General features: G+C 48.7%; 1 protein-coding gene across 9 annotated transcripts in view; it reads left to right on the top strand.

Annotated features, from left to right (window-relative positions):
- Pafah2 (platelet activating factor acetylhydrolase 2) overlaps nucleotides 1–18,148 on the top strand; it is a 47,743-nt gene extending 29,595 nt beyond the window's left edge. For 8 of the 9 annotated variants that reach the window (XM_078025639.1, XM_005317628.5, XM_021734439.3 and 5 more), the window contains 7 exons: nucleotides 460–528; nucleotides 1,198–1,339; nucleotides 2,405–2,518; nucleotides 6,059–6,150; nucleotides 7,459–7,629; nucleotides 9,580–9,734; nucleotides 14,269–14,544. In XM_078025639.1, the coding sequence (XP_077881765.1) occupies nucleotides 460–528; nucleotides 1,198–1,339; nucleotides 2,405–2,518; nucleotides 6,059–6,150; nucleotides 7,459–7,629; nucleotides 9,580–9,734; nucleotides 14,269–14,363 (838 nt within the window). In that variant the 3' untranslated portion in view covers nucleotides 14,364–14,544. Of the gene's footprint in view, nucleotides 1–459; nucleotides 529–1,197; nucleotides 1,340–2,404; nucleotides 2,519–6,058; nucleotides 6,151–7,458; nucleotides 7,630–9,579; nucleotides 9,735–14,268; nucleotides 14,545–15,332 lie in introns of those variants that run through there. The other variant, XM_078025638.1, reaches the window with a different exon arrangement.
- The last annotated feature ends 7,377 nt before the right edge of the window (nucleotides 18,149–25,525 follow it).

Genomic DNA, 25,525 nt, shown 5'->3' with positions numbered 1-25,525 from the left:
CCCTAAGCAATTCAATGAGACCCTGTCTCAAAATTCAGAAGGGCTGGGGATGTAGTTCAGTGGTTAGGCACCCCTGAGTTCAATCCCTGGTACCAAAAAAAGAGTTTCTGTCTTCTAGGAGCTTAACAGCTAACTTGGGGGACATACAGTGTATGACAATAAAAATGCTATTGAAGTAGTCAAAATGTATTTGGGAGGTGAGGCTGGGCTCACTGAGAGTCCAAGGCCCTGTGGGTTGATTTGCAAACAGTGCCTGAAGGAGGAGGCGGAGCCTTGTGGGATGAGAACTGTGGGGCTTGGGAACAGTACCTGGAGGAGGGCTGCCGGCTGGGGCACTTGCTCTGCTTAATCCTTTGGGGTGGTCACTAGCAGAGCATGGCTGGAATGGGTGCAGTGGAGTGGGGTGAGCCCTGGGCCGTTCTTTTGATCCCTTCTCCTTATTCCTTTCTTCATCTCTAGGACGTTGTATTCAGCCTTCTGTATGGAGCTGGCCTCCCGTGGCTTTGTGGTTGCTGTGCTAGAGCACAGGTGAGGGATGACAGTCACTGTGAACTTTCCTGGAATGAGTGCCTGCAGTGAGCGAGGTATAGGCTAGTCCTCTATCAGTGTTTTCTTTTTTTAGCCAAATGTGATAGCATACACCTAATCCCAGTGACTCAGGAGGCTGAGGCAGGAGGTTTGTAAGTTCAAGGCTAGCCTCAGCAACTTAGTGTGATTCTGTCTCAAAAAAATAAAAAGGGTTGGGGTGGTTAAGTGCCCTTGGGTTCAACCTCCAATACAAAAAAAAAAAAAAAAAAAAAGTTTTTAGATTTTTGTTTTGATCTTTGCAGTGCTGGGGATCAAACCCAGGGTTTTGCACATGCTAGGCAAGTGTTCTAATATAGCAGTATCCCCTGTGTGTTATTTCTAATCCTCCCAACAATCATATAAGGCAGGCGTTATGCCCATTTTAAAGAGCAGAAAACCAAAGTTCTAAAATGTTAAATAACTTGGCCAAAAGTGACACAGCTGAGCTGGTGCTCAAATCCTGGTCTGTCCAAAAATATGTCTTTTTCCTACTCTTCCTTGCATGCCTCAGACCCCTTCCCTACTAGCAAAAGGGGAGCCCACGTGACTTGGCTGAGAGAGGAGCTGGTCAAAGGGAGAAGTGAGTTCATGGTGTCTTCTGCCCTCTCCCCTACGGCGGGTGTATTTCAGAGACCAGTCAGCTTCGGCTACCTATTTCTGCAAGCAGGTCCCAGAGGAGAATCAGCCCACCAATGAGTCACTAGAGGAGGAATGGATCCCCTACCTTCAAATTGAGGAAGGGGAGAAGGAATTCCATGTTCGGAATCCCCAGGTAGGCGTGTGCGACCAGGGAAGGGGGGTTGCTGAGCCTGCTTTCACTGTGTTGTCAGCTGTCCATCACTACAGTGAAATACCTGGGAAAATTAACTTGTAAGAGAAAAGGTTTATTTAGCTCATGGTTCTGAAGGTTCTAGTCAAAGATCAGGTGGACCCATTGCTTTGGGTCTTTAGTGATGCTAGATGGCAATGCGGGGGGGAGAGCAGACCCCACCCACCTCGTGAGCCAGGAAGCAAAAGTGAGGAAGAGACTGGGGTCCCGCAAGTCCCCACCTCCTAAATATTTCACCCCTCCCAAAGTGCTCCTCTGGAGACCATCTTGAATACATAGACATTTGGGGGATACTCACCCAGACTCACTCTCAATAAACAATTCTTTTACCTTTCTAAATCTTTATTCCCATCTTAGTGGGAATAAATGGGGTATTAATCAGGACTCTTAAAATTGCCAGTATCAGAAACCCAGCTTAAGTTTGCTTAAGCAAAAAAGGGAACTGATTGGCTCATATAAGCAGACTATAGGAAGAGCGAGACCACTGGAACCAGCTTCAGGCGCCATCAGTTCTTGCTCTCAGAGGGAATTCACTGTCTCTGGCTCTCTACCATCAGGCTCATCTGCACACTGGCTTACTTCCTGAGGTTTGAACCACAGCCCTCTGCAGCTCTGAGCTTGCATATGTTCAGCTGTTTGGGGGCTATTCCCTAGTCCCCTACATCTTGCCATGCTGGAGTTTGAAAAATCCTGGGAGAGGGTGTCCTAGCCTGCGGAGAAGTGCCAAAATGAAAGTTCCTACCAGAAATGCCTAGTTAGATTCGGGGTGGGGCGGTCCTCATCATCTCATGGGATCCTCCTGACAACCCTGTGGGCAGGCAGAATCAGAACGACAGGACTGATTGCCTTGTGCTAATGGGCGGTGCTCATGTGAGCTGCAAGGGCCCCTGTCCTTGCTGAGTGTAGGGGGCAAACCTTCCTTGCATTCTTCCTCGGTTGGCTCTGTAGATGAGATTTCTTGCTGGATGGTTGTGGAATTTCCAGTTCCCACTAGTCTCTCTGTTGCAGGTGCATCAGCGCGTAGGAGAGTGTGTGCAGGTATTGAGGATCATGCAGGAAGTCACTGCTGGGAGGACTGTCCTCAACATCTTGCCTGGAGGGTTGGATCTGATGACCTTGAAGGTATGGCAGCAGCTGGTGTGACCCTTGGTTACATGGAGCAAACCAAACTCACTATCTTAAACCAAAGAGAACTTACTGGTTCACATATCTAGCAAGACCCCATGTCAACTTTAGGCCAGTACAGGGTCACACTGTCCTCAAAGCCCTTCTCTCCCTTCTGTATGTGGGTCTCTTTCTTACCATAGTCCCTGCTTTTGCCTAGAAAGATGGTTGCTGGCAGTCCAGTCCTGTATCTCAACTCACTGCGCCAGAATTGAAAAGAAAGGAGACTGAGTTTCCTGGCTGTGGCCCTTTGTGGGTCACAGGCCCCTTCTGGATCAGTCACTGAGTGTTCTGTCTGCCTGCTTCTGGGTGGGGACTTGAGCAGCAGGATGCAGGTTCCCACCAGGACTGTGTGGACAGAGGAGGCTGTTCATTCCCTCACGGAGGATCTACTTCAGGCTGGCTCCTTCCTGTGAGGCACTCCCGGCAACCTCCAGGAGGTTATGCAACCATCCCTGCCATAGACTGGAGTGCCTAGGAAGGCACCTTGAGACCCTGCCATTCACCCCCCCACCTGATTTCCTCAATAGCTCAGGCTTTATTCATGGAACCAAGAAATCACATAAAAGCATGAAGAAAAAAGAACAGTTCTTTTGGACATTTTGACATTGGTCCTTCCAGTTATTTTAAAAATGCATTAATACATGTGTATTTTTGTTTACTTATTTTTGATATACGGAATTGAACCAGGGACACATAACCACTGAGCTACATCTCCAGCCCTTTTTTGTTTTGAGACAGGTCTCGCTAAGTTGCTTAGGACCTCGCTAAGTTGCTTTGGGCCTTGCTAAGTTGTTGAGGCTGGCTTCAAGCTTGTCATCCTCCTGCCTCAGCCTCCCATGTCTCTGGGATTACAGGCATGTGTCACCACACCCAGCTCATACATATTTTTTAAAACAATAATGTTATCATTTAAAACAAGTTGTTCTGTGGGCTTCCCCCGCCCCCACACACACTTAGCAAAACAATCTGTCTTTTTGTGCTAGTCAGTGGTTTGGGGTGGCATGATTTTTAGTGGCCATGCAATATTCTATTGTAGGAGTAGGCACACCCCTACATTATTTCCTAGGTGATCTCCTTACACCAACTTAGGAAGTCAGCATTATTAACCTCTCCATATCAAAAGAAAACAGATTAGACAGGCTAAGTGTCTACCCAAGAGTACTCAGCTCAGTGGTAGAGTCAAACTTTAAACTGGAATTTTTTGACCCATAAACTGTGCTGTGTGGCTCAAAACCTCTTTAAAAAAATCTCTCGTAAGCCTCTGGTGGTGTCCTCTAAGGAGAATCATCTTCCTGGATGTCCAGCAGTGAGGCAGGACCTAGAATCTGGAGGGTTTTACCAGTGCCTTGCTGTGTGTGGTCCCCCACTCTGGAGAAGCAGCCTCTAAGCACGAAGGTGCAGGTCTACCTGCCTGGGAACCTGAGGAAGGGCAGCCGCGGCCCAGTTCAGTTATTTGAGAAGCAACCTTTGGAAACACAGAATTAAAAACCATAAGTAATTTTCAACCATCAGACCAAGTAAAACTTGATTATTTCCTGTGTTGACACACTGGAGAAGTAGTCATCCTCCTAACGGCTGGTGACAGACAGTAGGGACTGCCCCGAGGAGAGCCATTAGGCGTAGTTCTCAGCAGTACAGATGCATGTGTGCTTTGATCCTCCCATCTCCAGTTCTGGGACTTCAACCTGTAACACCTGTCCTCATGAAGTGTGCTAATGTGCAAGTTATTTCTTCCTGTACAGAGTGTAACAGCGAAAGATTGACGGTAGCTTAAATGTTTACCTGTGATAGAGATGGTTGATAGGCTCTGCACCCTGGCTGTATTGTTTGGATAATGCTCACTGCTACAGCACATAAACCCCGTATCTCAGTGGCTTATACTATTGAAATTTATTTTTCTCCTATGTAAAGTCTTTGGGGTACCCCTGAGCAAGAGGTGAATCAGGGATCGAGGCTCCTTTTACCCTAGGATTCTACCATCTCATTTGTTAAATCCCAGATTTGTTGTGTACATTAAGCTAACAGAATGGGAGAAGGCAAGGAGGTCCCTCTGAGAGGATTGGTGTGGACCAGCCTTGGGCTTGGAGATGGCACTTCTGCTCACATTCTGTTGGCTAGAACTCAGTCGTGAGGCCTCATCTGACTGCTGGGAAGTAGTCTAGCTGTGCATCCAGGAACCGATTTGGTGGTTAGCCAGCTGTCTCTTCCATGGGGAAATAAAATGTAGCTGTAAGAAAGGTTGGGGAAGCTCTTTCTGTGCTGGAATTGCTACACAAAACAGCCTGATACTGAACCATTAGTATAAAAAGAGGGTGACGAATGTATTCCTGTTTGCTTATGCGTGCAGAAAATGTTAGCTGTCTGTGGGAGGAAGTGGGCAACCTGTGGAAAAGGCATGGGGAAGGGAGAGACCTCTCAGTACTTCTGGTTTTCAGAGGCACCTGAAGGTATTGACCTATCTTTTCAAAAGCTGAAAAGTCCACCCAACGCAGTGGCCAAGCTGAAGGTACTGAGTGAAGGGGGAGGATTCCAGCAGGGAGCCTTTGGGTGAGGGAGCAGGCTTCAGGGCAGAGGCTGGGCCACAAAGCCAGAGAAATGTCTGGCCCTCCTCAGCAGGCAGCTACAGTGGTTTTTTATATAACCATGCCCTGAAGGCTCATGGGGACAACCAGAAATAGATACTTCCAGATCATGTTAGAATGAACAGATTCTTTCTCTCTTCTGGGCTTTGGATAAAAATCAGGACAGATACTCAAAGAGGAAGTAGAACCTGAGTGAGTGACTGCACAAACAGTCTTTGCTCCAGAGCGAAGTGGAGGTGCCACAGGAACACCCCTGACCTCCCCTCAGTGTGGTCCGGAGATCCCCAGGACCTGTTCATAAGGCACTGGAGGACGGAGAGAGATCTTATTCTCGCCATGCTCTAAACTGGCGAGTCAGTGTGGAACCTGACAACATGTGTCCATTCACTTATTCATAGGTATTTTTTTGTAGTTGTACAAGGACAACATGCCTTTATTTATTTTATTTTTATGTGGTGCTAAGGATCAGTGCCTCACACGTCTGAGCTGCAGCCCCAACCCCTATTCATGGGTATTTGAATGTCCACCCGAGGCCTGATATTGGTAGGTTGGTAGATGGTAAGATTACAGAAATAGAGATGAAATGAAAAATGGTTCTCAGAACTTCTGCCTGCAGCAGGCTGTTCATGCCCAGCACTGTCTGCCTGCCTGCGCTCATAGGCAAGAGGGTCTTTTTTTTCTGGTGGTGTAGTGCTAGGACTGGACCAGCGCCTCATCCACAGTAGGCGAGTGCCCTACCACTGAGTGACACTGCGCCTGCTCCGGCAGGAGGCCCAGTGTGGCTCTGGTGGCCTCCTCTGTGTCAAGCCTCCTCATCCCCTCAGTGGTTCTTCCTCTTGCTGTTGAGGAATTCCTTAAGGGGAAAAAAAATGTCCCAAATTTCTGGCTTGGCTAAGTTCTGTGCTTCCCTCAGGGCAGCATTGACTTGAGCCGCGTGGCTGTGATGGGACATTCATTTGGAGGGGCCACAGCTGTTCTGGCTTTGGCCAAGGAAGCCCAGTTTCGGTGAGTTTCCCAGCGATGCCGTTGCTCCGGCTCATTCATTCACTGTTGTGCTCATGTATCAGGAAGTGAGTGCTATGTTCTAGGTGTGTTGGGGGGGGGGCTGGAGATTCAGTGGTTACCAGATCTCTGCCTTCCTGGAATTATGTTGAAGTGGGAGGGACAGCCTGGTACAGAAGCTAGCAGATAGGGAGGCGCCCAGCACCTGAGTGCAGTGAAGAACATGAAACAGGCTATTGAGCTGGACGTGAAACAGGCTTCTCTGAGAAAGAGACATAAACAAGATGAAAGGCAAAGAGGCCAGCCGTGCAAAGGTCCGGAGGAAAGTCCTCCCCACTAGTGGGAACGACTAAGCAAAGGCCCTGAGGTGGACGCATGCTGACTGTATCAGAGTGGGTGGAGTGTAGTGAGGGACAGGCACCGAAGACAGGGGCGAGATGACAGGGCCTTTGGGCCAGGGGAGGGAAGCTTAGATTTTATTCTAAGTTCGAGGGGAGGCTAGTGAAAGATTAAAGAAAAAAAAATGCATCTTACTTTGAAAAAGTCTGTGGCTACTCTAGCTACTGTGCGAAGGATGGATGGTGTCAGGACCAGACTCAAGGCCAGAGGCGACTGTCAGCGTGAGCTGAGAGGTGAAGGATTTGCGTGAGGGTGGAGGGAGCCGGATGAGAGAAGTGAGTGAAACACGGGGGTGCACTTTAGAGTTTCAGGGTTGAGTGTAAGTGAGGTGAAGGAGGGGAAGTGGGGACTTTCCTTTGGGTGTTCATCATTTGAGATGGAGAAGGTCCAGGTTGGGGTGGTGACTAATCGTGGGGCCATAGTTCTGCCCTCGGCACCAAGGAGATCTTCCTGGCCTCCCCTGCCAGGCCAGCTCTGGGCTCGCCCAGCACCTTTCAAATCGGGGCACTGAGCTGAGTGCCCGCTGCTTTGCCTGTCAGTCTTCCCTGCCAGCCTGGGAGCTTCCTGAGACTCAAGCAGAACTCTTGTGTCCAGAGCACAGGGTTAAGCACCCAGCAGGCGCTCAGTGAGCACTGAAAGGGTGAGTGGCTGACTGAAGTGCCACTGTGCATGACTGGAGTCAGTGCCCCGAGAGCAGGTCCAGAGACAGAGGTCTGGACCTTGCTGTCGGAGAGGATCTTTGGTAACTGGTAAATCCAGGATCCTAACTGAGGGGCCTGGGCCCTGGTACCTCCTCCCTGGCTTCCTGAGCCTTTAGCCCACTGGAGGGAAGCACCCCACCCTCCCCCACCACCCTGACTCTTCTTGCCCGAGTTTCTATGTGGCAGCTCCAAATATCTGGTCCTCTTCCAGATGTGCTGTGGCCTTGGATGCTTGGATGTTTCCTCTGGAGCGTGACTTTTACCCCAAGGCCCGGGGCCCTGTGTTCTTTATCAATGCCGAGAAATTCCAGACAGTGGAGAGCGTCAACTTGATGAAGAAGGTTTGCACCCAGCACAAGCAGTCCAGGATCATAACTGTCCTGTGAGTAAACCCCGTGGGCAGGACCTTGTGTCCTCTCCATTGACTCCCTTAATTTCTTCTGGATTGTCTCGTAGTATCTGGAATTAACAGAATACCCGAATAGCTCCTGAATTCCACAATCTTAATTTCTTTATAGTTTCTTCCCGTCCCTCTTCTCCACTTAGCTCCACCTACAGGGATTTCTGCAGGAATTGATCTGACTTTACCACAGGGTTTACCTGGTGCTTTCTGGTAGAAGAGCATTGTGGGATTGCATGTTGGAGAGGCAGGGGTGTGAGTCTGGGTGGGTTCCAGAGATCTCTGTACCCTTCTTGGAGTTTTGTTGGGTTTTTTTGGAGCGTGTGGGAGACCTTTGACCTCCATCCATTGGAAGTTCCTTAGCACTTGCATGAACATTCGAATCCACAGATGTCACTCTAACGTGTTCTTTTCCGTGACCTTCTGTATTCCGGCCAAACCACCTTCTCTTCGCCTTCACCTCTAGCATCATCAGTTGGTTTTCTCCTGGGAGCCACTTTTCAGGAAGCAAACAGGACTGAAACCGCCCTGGCTTGATCCTGCCCTGCACGAGCCCAACAGCACACACATCAGGGGTCCCAGTTCCCACTTCAGGAATGGGATGTGGCTGTGTGCCCAGACCTTCAGAGTCACTCGGTGTTGGCATGTCCTGGCGCCAAGCCCCTGAACATCAGTCTGTTGACGGTCGGTGGCTTCTCCCCGGCCTGTCTCGGCCCAGGCTCTCCACTAGGACCAGCCCCTCCTCTTTCATTTTGGTTTCATGGCGTTGGAGGGGACAGGACTGCTGGAATGTCTGTCCAGGCCAGACTCCAACATTTGTGACCACTGGGGAGAGGAGGGGAGGGAAGTTGGGACAGGGTGTGCAAAGGGGACTTCTGACGGGTGTTACTTCTTAAACTGCGTGCTGGATGCCCAAGTATATTATTCTATTCATTTTTTTTGTTCTCTTACCTTAAATAATGCATTTTTTTTCACATTTAAAAAATTATTTATTTATTTTTAGTTGGACACGATACCTTTGTTTTATTTATTTTTATATGATCCTGAGGATCGAACGCAGGGCCTCAGGCGCACGCCTTAGGTGAGTGCTTTGCCGGCCACTGAGCCACAACCCCAGCCCTTTTTTCACATTTTTATTGGTGCGTATTGATGGGATTTGCTGTTGCATATTTGCACACAAACACAACATAGCAATATAGTGTGGCCAGTTCACTCCCCAGCATTTTCTCCTTTCTGCCTGCCTCCCTCCCACTTCCTGGCCCCTTTTCTCTGCAATCTCCCTTGGGTTTTCAGGAGATCCACCCCCAATTCTGTTTTTCTTTTTCCTCTTATTTAACATGATGGTCTCTAGTTCAAATAATGCATTTTTTTCCAGTGCTGGGATTAAACCCAGTGCCTTACACATGCCAGGCACACACTCTACCACTGAACTGCACCCCCAGCCCAAGTAATGTATTTTTAAGAAATCATTTTTTTGCATGATATCACACAGAAATGTAGCATTTAAATTTTCCATCCCTCGTTGAATTGAATAGTGAATTTAGTTATGAGTAATTTAGCCTAAAATGAACCTTCTAGTAAGGATTTCATCTGTGAATTAAATATATTTAGAGGGCTGGGGGAAGAGCTCGGTGGTAGAGGGCTTCCCGAGCTTGCACAAAGCCCTGGGTTCCACCCCCCTGCACTGCAAAGTACATAGTTGTGACAGGGAGCTGATGTGTGCGGTGAATGTTTGGCATTGAGCTCGGTGCCCTGTCCCCTGTGTCACTTTGGGCAGACCACTTCTCACATTCTGTTGAAGGGGAAAATACCTCCTAGACAAGAGTTGCTGTGGAAATTATGCATGACGATGCGTGGAAGCTTCTCAGACACACAGGTGCTCAACTGGTGTGCCTCACCTCCAACCCTACCAATGCTTTCCTTTTCCTCTAGTGGTTCTGTTCATCGGAGTCAAACGGACTTTGCTTTTGTGACGGGCAACTTGCTTGTGAAATTCTTATCCACCCAAATCCGTGGGAGCTTGGACCCCTATCAAGGTCAAGAGATTATGGTGCGGGCCATGCTGGCCTTCCTGCAGAGGCATCTTGGTAAGAAGAGAGCTGGGGCCCAGGGGCAGATGTGGGGTCCCTTAGAATGCACTGCAGCACAGTGATCAGTACGAACATGGCTGAGCCCCAAGATAAGGAGTTACATAGCATTAAAGAAAAAGCACGCGCCTGGAGGTTGGGGGACCCCGAATCTGGCTCTTACTGGTCATTCAGCCTCGCTGAGCCTTGGTTCCTCACTGCAAATAGTGCACTCACCTCTGCACTCCATCGCCACTGTCCTAACCCAGGCTTATCATCACTAATTTATCTACATTGCGAGGGAGATTATGATAACTGAGCTAAATGTATGAAAGTTCTTTAAAGAAACCAAGCACGGAAGGATTGTGACTCATGACATAGTCACTGTCAGCTCATTGGCAAGGCCTTTACGAGCTCTGGTCTCCTCCACCAGAGGGGCCGTCTTCCCCAGGGCGCCATCAAGCCCTCTCCGCCACTGGGAATGTGAATGGTTATAAGGGTTGATTCTAGTCTTTTGGTTGGAAAGACTACAAGTTCACTATCTTACCTTGAGAAAAAAGTGAAATTCATGTAAGGGAGGGCGCCCGGGCCAAGGGGCTGGTGCAGTTACATGAGCCAATGTCACCTGCAGGACTGTCGTCTTGTCCCGTCTGTCTGGCCAGCTCAGCCTCTCTGTCCTGTCCTCTCGTGATGTCCACGTCTGTTCATCCAGGATGTCTTTTTCTTTCTTCCTGCTGTTTTTTCCTTGTGCTGACGGCGTCTGCTCGTTCATTCTACTCCTCCTACCCCTGGGTCTTTCCTTGTTGGCTCCCACTGCCCTCCGCCATGTTTTTAAAATGTCTTCATCCAGATTCTCAAGAGAGTCAGTTTGATCGCATCAGCATATCTTTGCCTGCCAAGGCACATTGTTGGCCACTGTTCCACCTAGTCCTGGCATTCCCAAATCAGGTGTCTGATTGGAGGCCACCACCACCTGACATCAGAAGGGAGCTGGGCTCGGCTGGACTCTTAAGGTTTTAAGCGTTTTCTAAACAAAATGACGCTTGCTCTTGATCTTGACGGGAGAAGAGAGCTCCCAGGCAGGGAAGGGACGAGAGTCCCATGGACAGTGGTCTTGGTCTGTTTTGAGAAGCTCTCTGGTGTACCTGGAGCTCAGGATAATGAATTGTTGAAATGTAGAGGTAGAGAAGTGGGCAGAGGGCAGATGTAGAGCCCATGCGTTTGCTGAAGTTAGTTCAGGATTTAACCCACAGGCTAGGAGGAGCCCTCGGTGGTTCTAAGCAGGAGAAGGTCACAGTTAGACTTTTAACGTAGTCTGCCTGCTGGAGGCCAGGAGGGCAGGGGTGAGTTGAGAGGCAGCGAGCCCAGTGGAAGGAGCTGGTAAGGTGGGAGACGGCCTGGGCTGTTCACCTGGCAAAGAGAAAAGCTTTTTTGGTGGCTGCTCAGTGTGTTGTCACATGGAAACTAAAATAGTCTGCAGGTGGTTCAGCTGCACCTCTAGCTCCTGAAAAAACCATTCTGCTGATCCAGGGTGTCACCTTCCAGGAAGAAGATGATTGCTTGCTCTGTGTTCACTGTGCGTTCCCCGTCTCCAGCTCCTCAGCCTTCTGCCCACTCTCCTAGAGGACTGTTCACACCTTCTCCTTCCTCCCTAAACCCCTGGCACTTCTTGCCTCAGCCTGTCTCTCAGCTCAGCAACTTTGCCTCCCACTTCAAGGCGACTGGAGGCGACTAGCACTTCCTCAGACCCCCGCAGCCCCTCCCCCGGGCCGGCTCTTCTGTCTGCTCAGGGTGGTCACAGCAGCAGCTTGTCTTCAACTTTAGATCATCTTCTCTACTGGTTTATTTCATGCCAAAGTTTCTTCCTTAAAAACTAAAGAAATGGGGGGGAAAAAACTGCCAGTTGCCGTGACATATGCCTGTAACTCTAGTGACTTGAGTGCTGAGACAGATTGCAGCTTGAGGCCAGCCTGGGAGACATGAGACCCTGTCTCAAAATAAAAAATAAAGATGGGCTGAGGATGTGGCTAGGGGTAGCGAATCCCTGGGTTCATTCCTCAGGACCACAAGTTGAAGTAAAAAAAATAGAAACGCTGGGGCTGGGATTGTGGCTCAGTGGTGGAGCACCTGCCCAGCATGTGTGAAGTCCTGGGTTCAGTCCCAACACTGCAAAACAAGCAGAAAAGAAAATTCTCCGGACTTCAGTATCCCCTCCAGTTATCACCCATGCCCTGTTCCCTCCAACTCTCAGAATGACATCTGTCTTTATCTGTCTAATTCCTTTCTTCTCATTCTCATCTAAAGCACAGTCCTCTCAGGCTTCTGTAGTGCACTCCTTCATCAAAACTGCTGGGGTCAAGGTCCTCGTGACCTTCACAATGCCAAATCCTTAGCCAGTTCCTGTTCCTCATCTCACTGCAACCCTGAGCAGCTCAGGGAGGGTTGATAACGCCCTCTGCTGTGGAGGGCTTACTGTCTTTGCTTCTGGCGTCATAGATTGCCTCCTCTCGCTTCCCCCAGCCAGCCTTGCCACTTCCAGGGCTCAGTGCCTGGACCTTGGCTTAATCTATTTTCAAAAAATGCCTGATGCTGAGACTTTATAAAGAAAAGAGATCTATTTAGCAGTTATCGTTAGCAGGTATATTTAACAGTTCTGGAGATTGAAGAGCATGGTGCCAACTCCATCCCTACAGTTAGTTCTTAGGTCAAAGATTGTCACTTCTAGTAGATCTCCCATCCAGTCCCTCAGAAATGGGCTGGGGATGTGGTTCAGTGGTAGAACACTTAACCTAGTATATCTAAGGCCCTGGGTTCAATCCCTAGCATCCCCCGCCCCAACAAAAAGGAATATATGTCACCAGTCCCACAGCCCCATCCTGTCTGTCACCTCTCACCTCAGTTACTGCCAGTCTCCAGCCTGTCCCTCTTTCCCCCCATTGAGTCTTTTCTTAACAGAGCAGCCAGAGTGGTCTTTTTAGGAAGTTAGTCGGATCTTGTCTTTCCTTTGCTCTCAATCTAACAATGGCATTTCTCTGAGAGTCTCTCATTCCTGCGGGCCTGTCTGATGTGACCGTCCTTCCTGGCCTCTGCTCCTACTGTTCTTCCCTTAGCCTACTTCACTCTCACCACATAAACCCTCAGTGTCAGGCACACTCCTGCCTCAGGGCCCTTGCACTGCTGCTCCCTCTGCCTGAAACATTTCTCTCAGATAGTCTCATGGCTCACTCCCACCTCCTTTGAGTCTTTGCTTAAATCTCATCCTCTCCACCTTGACTACCCTTTTTACATCACAGCACCTTCACCTCCACCCTCAGCCTTGTCCCTCCCCACATACAACACTTACTCCCTTTTACATCCTCCATAATTTATTTTGTTTGAGTCTCTCTCTGCCCACTAGATGATGAGCTCTCTAAAGACAGGGTTTCTGCCTCTTTTTCTCTTGGATGTATTTTAAGCACTAAGAACAGAAGGTGGCACACAGTGGGTGTGTTCAATATTTTTTGAGTTAGTGACTATGTAGCACTGATGTGTTGAGCAATTACTCCATGCCAGGCACTGGATACCCAAAGAGAAATGAGAATGGTCCCTCCCTTTGTCCCGGGTTCTGTTTGTCTTGAGCAAGGCACCATTTGCCCATTCAGCTGAACCCTCCTCCCTTGGCTAAAGAGCTTAGACCCTTTCTTTTTTAAATATTTTTTTTAGTTGTAGATGGACAAATATCTATGTATTTTTGTGTGGTGCTGAGATTTGAGCCCAGTGCCTCTCTTGCATGCAAGGCAAGTGATCTACCACTGAGCCCCAACCCCAGTCCCAGACCCTTTCTTTTTTTTTCTGGTGCTGGGGATTGAACCCAGGTGTGCACTACCACTGAGCTACACCTCCAGCCCTTTGGATTTTTTTTGAGATAGGCTCTCACTAAGTTGCTGAGGCTGGCCTTGAACTTGGGATCCTCCTGACTGTTCTTGCCAAGTGAGGCCCTTCTGCACGTGATCCCAGGGCCTCCTCTGGAGTTAACGCCTGGTGTTAATGCTGCTTTATGGATTGCTACCCTGTGGCTTCTGCCTGGGGTGACGTGATAGTTGCACCCAGTGGCCATGTACTAGGATCTCGTCTTGTTTAGCAACATCCCTGAGCCTGGAAGCTGACTTTCCATTTTCTCTGCCTTCCTGTCCTGGATGTAAATTTTGTCTCCAGCTCTTATCAGCTGCAGCTGACCTTGGGCAAATCAGGTTAGCTTCTCAACTATAAAATAGGGCTAACAGTGGCACTTAGCCCGCAGGGTGATTGTGAAAATTATGTGAAACACCATCCCCTGGAATGGTTCTGCTGCAGGGTGTATTGCCAGCTGTTACATCATTACTGAGTTGCCGCAGATTAAGTCAGTCATTTATAAAGGCACAGAGTGATCGTTACTGCTCCCGCTGTCACAACCACCAGCCAGTCCGCCTGGTATCCCAGGTGCTCCCCTCTGGGATGACCCCCGAGTCCCCGAGAGCTCCTCTTTGGCCTCACTTTACAATGATTTGCCTAACCTTCCTCTTCTTTCCCCTTTCAGACCTGAAAGAGAACTATGATCAATGGAACGACCTCATCGAAGGCATTGGACCGTCCCTCATCCCGGGGGCTCCACACCATCTGTCTAGTCTGTAGGCTCAACTGGCCATTTGTAAAAGGTCACTCGAGCTGAGCTTCCCGGGGCCACCCATAGCCTGTCGGGAGGGGTCCACAGGACTCTCTTTCACTGGCTGAGAGGGTTAATCACCCTGCTGATTGGATAGCTGGGTTCTTTGATCTTGGACTTGTTGATCTTAAACTCACATTGTGACAGGGATCATTAACTGATGGACAAAGTGATTCTGTGGGACCCTGATGGTGTGGGGAACAAGCAGTGGGGGGGTGGGGGGAGCGAGGGCCCCAGGCTGAGCCCTGTGGAGCCGGGAGGTGAAGACTGAGCCCCCCACCCAGCCTCCTGCCTCACCTTGGGCCAGTGCTACTTCCTCTGTGGCAACGGTGACGCCGGAACACAGAGGGAGACCTTCAGGGCTTCTGCCCTGCCTGGCACTGCCTCTCCCGCCTCTCCACCTTCTCCCTCCCCAGGGCCACTTGGTGACACAGGCACTGTAGGTAATTTTCAAGGATACGGGCCATCACCAGATTTGCCATTTATTTTCAGTTTTTCTCATTGCCTGAAGCCTAGTTCTGGGCCTCAGTTATACCTCCAGCCCACAGGAGGCGGGTGGTATTGTTCTGACAGGGAGAGTCTCTACAGCACAAAGGGGTGCCTCAGAGTTCTGGGTGTTTGAGGGTTTTGCCAGGAAGCAAATGAGCAAGTTGGTTTGGGCAGAGAGGAGAGTAGCGCTGTCATCGTTAGCACAGGACTTGCCACAGAGCGAGGTAGTTTGGTCAGCTCAGACTCCAAGGCCACTCCTAGAGAAGTCTAGGATCAGCTCAGTTTTGCCTGTTACCTCAGATAACTCGAACCGCCAACCTGCTCAGAAGCAGGGCGCTTTAGTGGTCTTCCTTGTTTGCCTCAGGGTCTGAGGCAAAAAAAAAGAAAAAAGATGAAATTTCTCTTTTTTTTTTTTTTAATAAATTTATTTTTATTTTTTATTTATTTAGTTATTGGCAGACACAACATCTTTGTTGGTATGTGATGCTGAGGATCGAACCTGGGCACGCACGCACGCACGCCAGACGAGCACGCTACCACTTGAGCCACATCCCCAGCCCAAGATGAAATTTCTTTTCTGTTTCATTTATAATTTGAATGATATCGATACTCACGTTTGCCTAATGATAGATTTGGAATATTCTCTCTTTAATCTGCATTAGATCAAGAGGGGGAGCCATCTGGAAGTGACTCTTCCTTCTGTCTTTCTTTGTTCACTAACCACTTTGTTCACTAACCACGTGGGCCCTGTGTACAAGTCTTTGTAAGGAAAGGAAGACTCCAAGGCATCTAGTTCATCAGCCTGAAACTCCTCCTCCACCTTCAAGGCTTCTAACCTCAGTCCTGGGAGGGGACCCAGAATAGGCAGGAGCAAAAGGGAAGGGCATCTACACAGTAGTCCAAGGTCCGGGTCACCAAGCAAGCTGGAGGCTGGGCACAGTGGTGCACGCCTGTGGTCCCATGGTCCAGGAGTCTGAGCCAAGAGGATCACGAGTTCAAAGCCAGCCTCAGCAACTTAGTAAGACCCTATCTCAAAAAATAAAAAGGGATGGGGATGTGGCTCAAGGGTCAAGTGCCCTTGGGTTCAATCCCTGCTAACAAAAAAGTACACTGGAGGATCTGTGAATTTTGTGGCACCCTAGGAGCATCAGGAGGATGTCATTAAGTCCCAGGGATCTGGAGCTATATAGCCTAGTTTGGAGTCTTGGCTCCAACATTGCTAACTGGGTGAATGAGCAGATTTTGTTCTCTTCCCAGTCTCAGTTCCTGCATTTCCAAAGTGAGGGTCTGTACTATAAAGAGTTGGAAGGATTAAGTGAGGGGATATATTTAACCCCTGGGTTATTAAAATTTATGTTTCCTACTTTCCAAACACATAAGGGTTTTCTAGCTGTAGGTATTATTTTCTCAATCAATTGCTTTGTGGTCAGAGAAAATGACCCACATGGTTTACATCCTTCGGCATTTGTTGGAACTTGATTGTTGGCCATGTGTGAGGTGTGTTTTGTAAATATTCCGTGCTTGAAAAGACTGGATTCTTTATGTGATGACACACTCTTCCTCAACAATGCATCGTGGACTTCCTTTCACAAGAGCATATTCAGATACACTGTGGGGCCCTCCAGCCCCCACGTGGGGATCAGAGTCCCTCAGCACTCACAAGATGATCCCCGGACCGGCCCTGAGGAGTTGCCACCCAAATGCAGTAGCACTTGAGACCCTACTTCTACCTGAGACCCATAAATAATACAGGTATGTTTTGCAAAGCCCTCAACAGAAGGTCTGGGACCTCTCAAGAGAAAGGAATGGTTAGAAACGGGACCCTCTTCTCCATTCTGTTCAGCTATGACTCATTGGATTAGGTAGATTTTCCATTTAGGTTAAAATTACCCATTAAGCCACAGCATGTAATATTGACTCTTAGGAATGGGCATACCAAAGAGAACACCACTTCTTAGAGTGAACTGACCCATTTAATCTTTTAGGATTGTGTTAGGATAGACTAGATGATATGGGGCTAACAAGCAGCCCCCCAAAAGCAATGAAAGTTCGTTTCTTGCCCTTGCTGCTTGTCCTTTGTGGGTCAGCTGTAGGCTCAGCTCAGTGTCATTTTTATCCTTATTCTGGGACCCAGGTGGATGAAGCACCTACCAGCTCCAAAAGCTTCTATCTAGAAGTGACACAGTGTCCATTCATGTGTTGTTAGAGTCCATTATCTGGCCTTTCATAGCACCTCCTGCCATCCCAAGAGAGCCCAGATATTAGGGACCAGGTCTCATGTCAGAGCGGAGGTGACCTCTGGTCTCTGGGTGGTGGGTGTATTTGCACCTGCCCTCCAGCTCCCAGCAGCTGTCCTTTTAGTCCTCTTGATGGCTTTTCAGAGTTTGCCTTCTCTCCTGTGGTCATGCTGCCAGTTGTCACTCTTCCAAGCCTTTAACGTGCCAGCCACTAGCAGCCTGCCTCTTCACATCACATTTGTGACTCCTGATGTCTAGTGGACTGAGAAATCAGCCACGTTATTTGAAACTGCATCAAGGAAAGCTGGACAGTCACAGAGGCTTTAGGGACCCTTCTACAACCAAGCCTGTTTCCTGTAGCTCAGGGGCTTTGTGGTCCCTCTGACTGTCCGGGAGGGATATTACGAGGCCTTTTGTCATTTGTTCTGCTTTGGGGTTAGTTGTATCCCATCACAGCCAGATGCAAAGGCCAAGTGTCACTGGCCATAGCTGTGTGGCAGAATGACAGTGATGATCACAGTAATCACAGCCAGTGTTTCTCGGGCCCTGCTGTGTGGCAGGGACTGCACTCGGTGCTCTGAACGCATCTGTACTTCTCACAGTAACCCCACGAGGTCGGGGGCATGCGCTTCATCTTACGCACAAGGAGATTTCATGACCCAAGCAACAATTTGGCAAAAGTAGGTCTTGGCGGGGCTGGGGATGTGGCTCAAGCGGTAGCGCGCTCGCCTGGCATGCGTGCGGCCCGGGTTTGATCCTCAGCACCACATACCAACAAAGATGTTGTATCCACCGAGAACTAAGAAATAAATATCAAAAATTCTCTCTCTTTCTCTCTCTCTCTCCTCTCTCAAAAAAAAAAAAAAAAAAAAAGTAGGTCTTGGCATCAAAATCCAAGCTTCCTGTCACTGAGTCATAGTGATAGTACCTAAGAGACATACCTGGTTTTGCACTTGCTTTGGTTTCTTCAGACTGTCAAGAGTATGGGCAATAAAACTTCACGATAGATTGAAATGTCAGGATCTCCAGCGATGTCTATGGCCCATATTGCATTTCAGTGATAACTTTAGTGCTACTGAAAAGGGGGTTGGGGAGAGAACTGAGCCTCATGAGAACTCTAAGTCAGAGTCTATCTTCTGGCCTGTTGGTTTGATAAACCTGGAATGCAGGATTAAGAATATGGGCTTCAGGGCTGGGCTTGTGGCTCAGTGGTAGAGCACTTGCCTTGTACATGTGAGACACTGGATTCAATCCTCAGCACCACATATAAATAAATAAAGGTATTGTGTCCATCTACAACTAAAAAAAAAATTTTTTTAAAGAATGTTATCTTCAAACTAAGCGTGGTGGTGCACACCTGTAATCCCAGTAACTCAGGAGGCTGAGGCAGAAGGATTGCAGGTTCACAGCCAGCCTCAGTAATTTGGTGAGGCCCTAAGCAACTTAGTGAGACCCTGTCTCAAAACGCTGGGGGCTGGGGATGTGGCTCAAGCGGTAGCGCGCTCGCCTGGCATGCATGCGGCCCGGGTTCGATCCTCAGCGCCACATACAAAGATGTTGTGTCCGCCGAGAACTGAAAAATATTAAAAATTTCTCATTCTCTCAAAAAAAAAAAAAAAAACACCCTGGGATGTGGCTCAGAGCCCCTGGGGTTAAAGCTCCTGTACAAAAAAAACAAACATGGTCTTCAAAGTCAGCCCACTCTTAACACTGTTAGCCTGTCACTGAATGCTTCTTTACCAACTTATGTGACTTTGTATTTTCTCACTCATCTGTAACTTCTTTGTGTGTGTGGTATTGGGGACTGAACCCAGGAGTGTTCTACACTGCCCCTTTTTGAGACAGGATCTTCCTAATTTGCAGAGGCTGGCCTTGAACTTGCAATCCTCCTGCCTCAGCCTCCTGAGTAGCTAGAAATACCTGCTGTAAAATGCAAATCATAACAGTATCCCATCATATGATGTGATCATTAAACAAGTAATGCATAATAATTACTCAGCATAGTGGCTGTATTACTACTGTGGTTTCATTTGGTCCTCCTTACAGACCTGACAGGTTAGGTGTAATTTGCCCTAAATGGTCCAGCTGGTTTTGGGTTAATTTCTCATTCTTGTATCTAAAGTTTCATGAAACCTAACCGCCACTCAGTTGCTACCCTTGTGTCCTCCTGTCAGGTGGAGCTAGATGAAGAGAGACAGTTTCCCATTCTCTTTGTTCTGGTTTCCCTGCTCTAGACATCCAAAAATCTGCAGCCGGGTGTGGTTGTATACACCTGTCATCCCAATGTCTTGGGAGGCTGGGGCAGGAGGATCACAAGTTCAAAGCCAGCCTTAGCAACTAAGTGAGGCCCTAAGCAACTTAGTGAGACGTTGTCTAAAAAGTAAAAAGGGATGGGCATGACCAGTGTAAGGCCCTTAGCATCTGGATGGCCATCTTAAGTGACAGCCTCCACTTTAAGAAAAATTTTGCTTTCCATCCTTGGGCCTTTCTGGGAAAGGCTCACCACTCCCTCATACCAACCCCACCCTTAACCACCCGAATTGGGACCCACCAGGCTCTAATCCCTGAGCCTGCCCCATAAAAGTCCAGAACCCCAAACCTGTCTTGCCTCTCTGTCTTTGGAGAGAAGGCCTTTATTTGTCACCTGTATCTCTGCCTGGGCTCCGTCTTTCGTTTCTCGCTTGCCTGTCTCTGAGTTCCTCGCTTTCCTTTCAACCACTGCGACTTGCCAAAATACGCTCTACTGTCATATATACCTAAAAAGAACAAATAGCAAAAGGAAATTTGAGGAAGAGAAAAAAGGCTGGGGATGTGGCTCAGTGGTTAAGCGCCCCTGGGCTCAATCCCTGATACCAAAAAAAAAAAAGAATCCATACCTGGTTCCAGCCCTGCAGGTCCTCTGTCACCAGGGGCACGCCACACTCAGGTTCTGGTCTGGGTTTTAAGTCACACCTAATCATCCACGTGCATTTATGCACTAGGTACCCACAGAAGGGTCTGAAATGTCAACTGGGAGAAGTGGGAGAGGCTCTGTGTAGAGTGGCCAAAGGGGAGGACCTGGCCAGGAAGATGGTAGTAGAGGCCACATGTGTTGATTTCTGTCTGTCTGCTTCAAGCCTGGGGTCAGGGGGTGAGGTGCCTTGTGTCCTCAGGAGACATCCCCCCAGCCAGGGAAGGGCCTCTGCACAGTCTCTCCCTCCCTGCAGCATCCCTGTCCTGCCGAGCTTTCTCCTTCCCTCCCCTGGGTGTTGTCCAGCAGCTGACCCTGAACTAACCCTTACAGGCTCTGCTGCCAGGTCAGCCTGGACACCTCCCAGCGTGCTGGGCCACATTGGAGCCCTGAGCCCTGAGCCCTGAGCTCCTTCCTCGTTCCTTGTCACTTCACCTTCTCTTGCTCTGAGACCCTCTGTGTGTGTGTGACCCTGGACTTCAGCTTCCCTGTGTGAGGTGGCCGTTGTTGAACTGGCTGATCTCTGAGTCCCTTCAGCTCTGGCGGGTTTCTGTTACTGGGGTCTTAAGATCTGCAGGATGCCCAGGGCATGGTGTGTGCCTGAAATCCCAGCGCTTGGGAGGCTGAGGTAGGAGGAGGGTTTCAAGTTCAAGGTCAGCCTCAGCAATTTAGGAAGACCCTGTCTCTAAAAAAGGGCTGGGGGTGTGGCTCTGACTTGCAGGCTGCTGCTTTCCTGAGGAATTGGGCTCTTTTCCTCACTCTGCCTGGTCTTGCCCTTCCTCTCCTGCCCCCTATTTCTTGCTGAAAAAGAGCTCTTCTCTTCCACCGTCCCCTTCCTGTGCCCTCCCATCGTCCCAGCAGACATTCACCCCCCTTCTCAACCACGTTTGCTTACTTTCAGATCTCCCCAGCCTCCTTTCTTTTTTATTAAACTCCTGAAAATGTTTTATGTATATATATTTTTGAGTTGTAGATGAACACGATACCTTTATTTTGTTTGTTTATTTTTATGTGGCGATGAGGATGGAACCCGGCGCCTCACACATGCCAGGCAAGCGCTCCGCCACTGAGCCCCAGCCCCAGCGACCTCTCTGTACCAAGTACTGCTAGCGCTCAGACCCATTTCTAGTCCACCTCTTCTAAGAAAGCGTCCTGATTAAATTCAGCGAGCATTTGACCTCTGGCCCCCGGCTTCCCGGGAGAGCCACAGTCTGTGCCTCCTTCAGCATCGAACATGATTCCATTATTCCAGGAGCAGTCCCGTCTGTGGTTGGGAAAGAGCAGCCTCCTGTTGAGTGACATGGGGAGAGGGGATCCTTGCGTCCAGCCCCCCTCCGTTTCTTGTTCCCCAGCCAGGCTTGGGGCCCGCTGGGGTTGGCCCAGCCCTCTGGTGTCTCCAGCTGCCCCTGCTGCCCTGTTTTTGGTTTCTCCAGATCCCAGCTGTGGAGCCACAGAGCCAGCGAGAGTTCAGCCAAGGGCAGCTCAGCGAACTTCAGCCTTCAGCGTTACATGGACAAGTAGCATTTGGGAATTAAAAGCAGGGCAGAGCGAAGCCCAAATCACACCATGTTGGAAATGAGTGGAAGCAGTTTGCTGGCTTATTTTTCCCATCTTGCTTTCATCTAAAAAAAGAAGCTGCTTAGAAATACAGTCCCCCTCAGGCTGCTAAGCCAGATGGCCCCTAGATGCTCAGCCTGCCAAGTGTGTATATATAATTATTCATCTTCATGGAATCACACCCAAGTTTGAATTCAGTCTCTGACACTTTTTTTTTTTTTTTTTTTGCTACTTGATCTACAGCCAGTGATACCTTCTGAACTTTTGTTTCTTCTGTAAAATGCCGCCACTAATGTCTGCTTTGCCCATCTCAGGGTGTTTTTGGTGGGATTGGGTGGACTCAATGTAAAATATAATAGCACTTTGTAATCTGCAAAGCACTAGACAAATCTCCTTTGCTGTTAATAAGAAAAAGTGCCATATTTTGTTTTTGTGGTAATGTGCTACTACTTAATGAGCACTTACTCTGTGCCAGATACTGTGCTAAGTGTTTTACATGCATTGTTTCATTTAATCCTAACCTCATCTCCATTTTGCAAACTAGGTGAGGTTCAGAAAGGTTTGCTGGCCCAGCCACATCATGCAGCACATAGGTGATGAAGCTAGGACTTGAGCCTAAATTGTGGGGCTCCAAGGCCAGTGCTTTTAACCCCTGTTCATTACTGTATTGCTCTTGCTTGCTCTAACACACACACACACACACACACACACACACACACACACACACACACACGTCCTTGATCCTATATAGACTAAAATACCCCACACTTTATTCTCTAGCTAAATGCACTAAGCAATTGAGTCAACTGCTACATTTATTGAAGACCCGCCCGTTTGACCATAAAGTGTTTTGCTCACAGTGAAGACGGGTTCCTCCCATCCATGCCTGCATCTCCTGTAAAGTGAACAATTCAGGACACAAACCCACTGGTGCTCTATCCTATAAACCAGGGAGCCAACCAGCTGGCAGAGAAATGTTTAAAAATCTCTAACACACGTTGTAGGTTGGTGATTCCACATCACTAATTAGCATGCTCTAGATGCACATTGGGATCATTTGGAGCGACGTAGAGATACAGATGCCCTGGCCATGTCTCAGAGATCCAGAGATGCTGATTCCAGAAGGCTTAGTGTGGGCCAGTTTTGTGTACGGTAAGCTCCAGGCGTGTGCCTGATCTGCAGCCAAGCTTGGGAGCCTTCACTAGGATTTAGGCCTTTTAGCCTATTTTCTTTTAGGAACAAGAGTCAGTGCTGATTGGAATAAAGAATCTTTCAACTATAGAATTGAAAAAGCAATTAAATGATTTAGTCTGTGGGAAAACCAGGGCTCTGAGGACTCTGAACTTTTGCACATGATTCCATTATTCCAAGAACAGGAATGTGAGTATAGGAGGCAGGGATCACTGGGGCCATCTTGGAGGCTGACTGCCCACAAGGTTGAAGATGAGTTCAGAGCGGGCAGTTAGCAGACTTGAATTAAAATCCAGTGCTGGGGGTGTAGCTTGGTGGTAGAGCACTTGCTAAGCATGGGCAGGGCCCTGGGTTCATCACCAAAACTGCAAAAAAAAGCTCCCCAAAGTTTTTAATTTGCAGTCTAGTGCTTTTTCTCAGGTAGTGGGGGGAGTACTGAGGATTGAACCCAAGGATACTTTACTGCTAAACTACATATGTAGACCTTCCTTTTTTTTTAAATTTATTTTTTGGGGGTACCAGGGATTAAACTCAGGGGCACTCGACCACTGAGCCAGCCCTATTTTGTATTTTATTTAGAGACAGGGTCCCAAGTTGCTTAGTGCCTTGCTTTTGCTGAGGCTGGCTTTGAACTCACGATCCTCCTGCCTCAGCCTCCCAAGCCACTGGGATTACAGGCGTACACCACCGCATCCAGTGGCCTTCTTATTTTTTTATTTTGAGACAAGGACTTACTAAGTTGCTGAGGCTGGCTGAGTCATCTGGGATTAAAGGTGTATGCCACCGTACCTGCCTGCAGTCTAGTGATCCATGGATGCTAGGATTTTGTCCTCACAAAACACCAGTCACCGTGACACCTATGCTTTCCAGCAACCGTACCTGGGAGTTTTTGTGAAAGGAAGAGGCGTGGCCTAGAAGGCCTGTGAGCGTAGACCCAGAGGGTCATTGCCATGTGTGCTCCCTCGTTCTATAAGGTTAGGGGTGGCCTGCACTGTGGCTGGCCCTGTCCTCATGGGACCAAATCTAGAGGACCTCAAAGGCAAGTCAGCCATTCCACATGACAGATGTTGGATGTGTGTGTTACTCATGAGTGACACAGGAGGGTCAGTTCAACATCAGCAAAGGAGAAGGAGTAAGAAGGCTTCACAGAGTGTCATGTTCTTGAGCTTAATATTTTTATTATATATTGCTGCCTATTAAATTACCCCCAAATTTAATAGCTTAGAACAAACAGCTCCCTTTCAATGGCTCAGGAACCCTTTCAGCAGAGCAGCATGGCTGGGTAGTTCTGGTTGAAGGTCTCCCAGAGAGTTGCAGTCAGGATGTCAGCTGGGAGGCTCAACTGGCCGGAGGACCCACTTCCAAGATGGCTCGCTCATGTGGTCAGTGGTGAAAGGCCCCAGGTCCCCACCACATGGAGGCTCCATAGAACTGCTGCTGCTCGACACTTGGCAACTGGTTTCTCCCAAAGCAAGTAAGAGAGGGTAAGATGGAAGCCACAACCTGTTTTATGACCCATCCTTGGAACCCCATCATCATTTCCACACTATGGTATGGACATAGGTCCGTCCTATCTGGTTTGGGAGGGGACTCACAGGAACATGAGTACAGGAGGCAGGGGTCACTGGAGCCATCTTGGAGGCTGTTGCCCACCGTGCTGTAAATGAGTAAGCTGTTCTAGCTGGGTGAGAGAAGAAATGCACTGCAGGCAGAGGAATAACAACGGGTCAAATCATAGGATTGTGAATAGCAGGGTGTAACGTGTTAGGGATGTTGTAACCGGTGTGGGAAAAAAATGGGTAAAAAGGACGTAAGAGTTCACTGGAGTCAAGAAGGGCCATGTGTGCGAAGTGCATGAGTCAGGCCTTTATCCTGAAGGCCGGCAGTTTTCCCTCCAATGCCAAAGCTATACCCACATCAATTAAGTCAGAATCTCCAAGAGCGCTCCCCCACACCAGTAGTTTTCAAAGTTGCTCAGATGATTCCAAATTGCAGCCAAGGTTGCCCGCCAGTGCCGTAGGCAACATGAAGTAGCTGAAAACCTTGAAGCAGGAGACCCCTGTGATCTCATTTCTAGTCTCCTCCGTGATGGAAAAGTGTGGCTGTACCTTCTTTCTCTGCTCATCCAGAAAATTCCATATTAGAACTCATAAATCCCTGGCATCTGTGCTCACCCCCTCACTCAGCTATTATAAGTTTCAGCATCTCTGCTACTAACAGTAAAGCAGAAATAACTAAGCTGTAGCATCCCCAAGTAAGTCCCCAGCATCTTAAATTGCCTCTTATTTACAAACTTCCAAACCAACATTGATGCCTACGTTCCTACCCTATCCTAGTCAGTCTTGAGGTCTTTTCCCACTGAACACTGTTGTACAGTATGTGCTTCTCTCTTTCTCACAATGTTCCCTTTTTTTAGGGGGGGCAAGGTACTGGAGATTGAACTCAGGGGTACTCAATCACTGAGCCACACCTCCAGCCCTGCTTTGTATTTTTATTTAGAGACAGGGTCTCACTGAATTGCTTAGAACCTGGCTTTTGCTGAGGCTGGCTTTGACCTCTTGATCCTCCTGCCTCAGCCTCCCAAACCACTGGGATTACAGGCGGGCACCACCACGCCCAGATCTCATAGAATTCTTATCCCACAGTTTGAGACAGCAGAGTATATAAGGTCAGGGGTGTAGGCTTCTGACACAGAGCCACCTGTGGA

Source organism: Ictidomys tridecemlineatus, chromosome 11, assembly GCF_052094955.1.
Source record: "Ictidomys tridecemlineatus isolate mIctTri1 chromosome 11, mIctTri1.hap1, whole genome shotgun sequence".
NCBI classification, from domain to species: domain Eukaryota; kingdom Metazoa; phylum Chordata; class Mammalia; order Rodentia; family Sciuridae; genus Ictidomys; species Ictidomys tridecemlineatus.
This window is presented reverse-complemented; position numbering and strand designations above follow the sequence as displayed.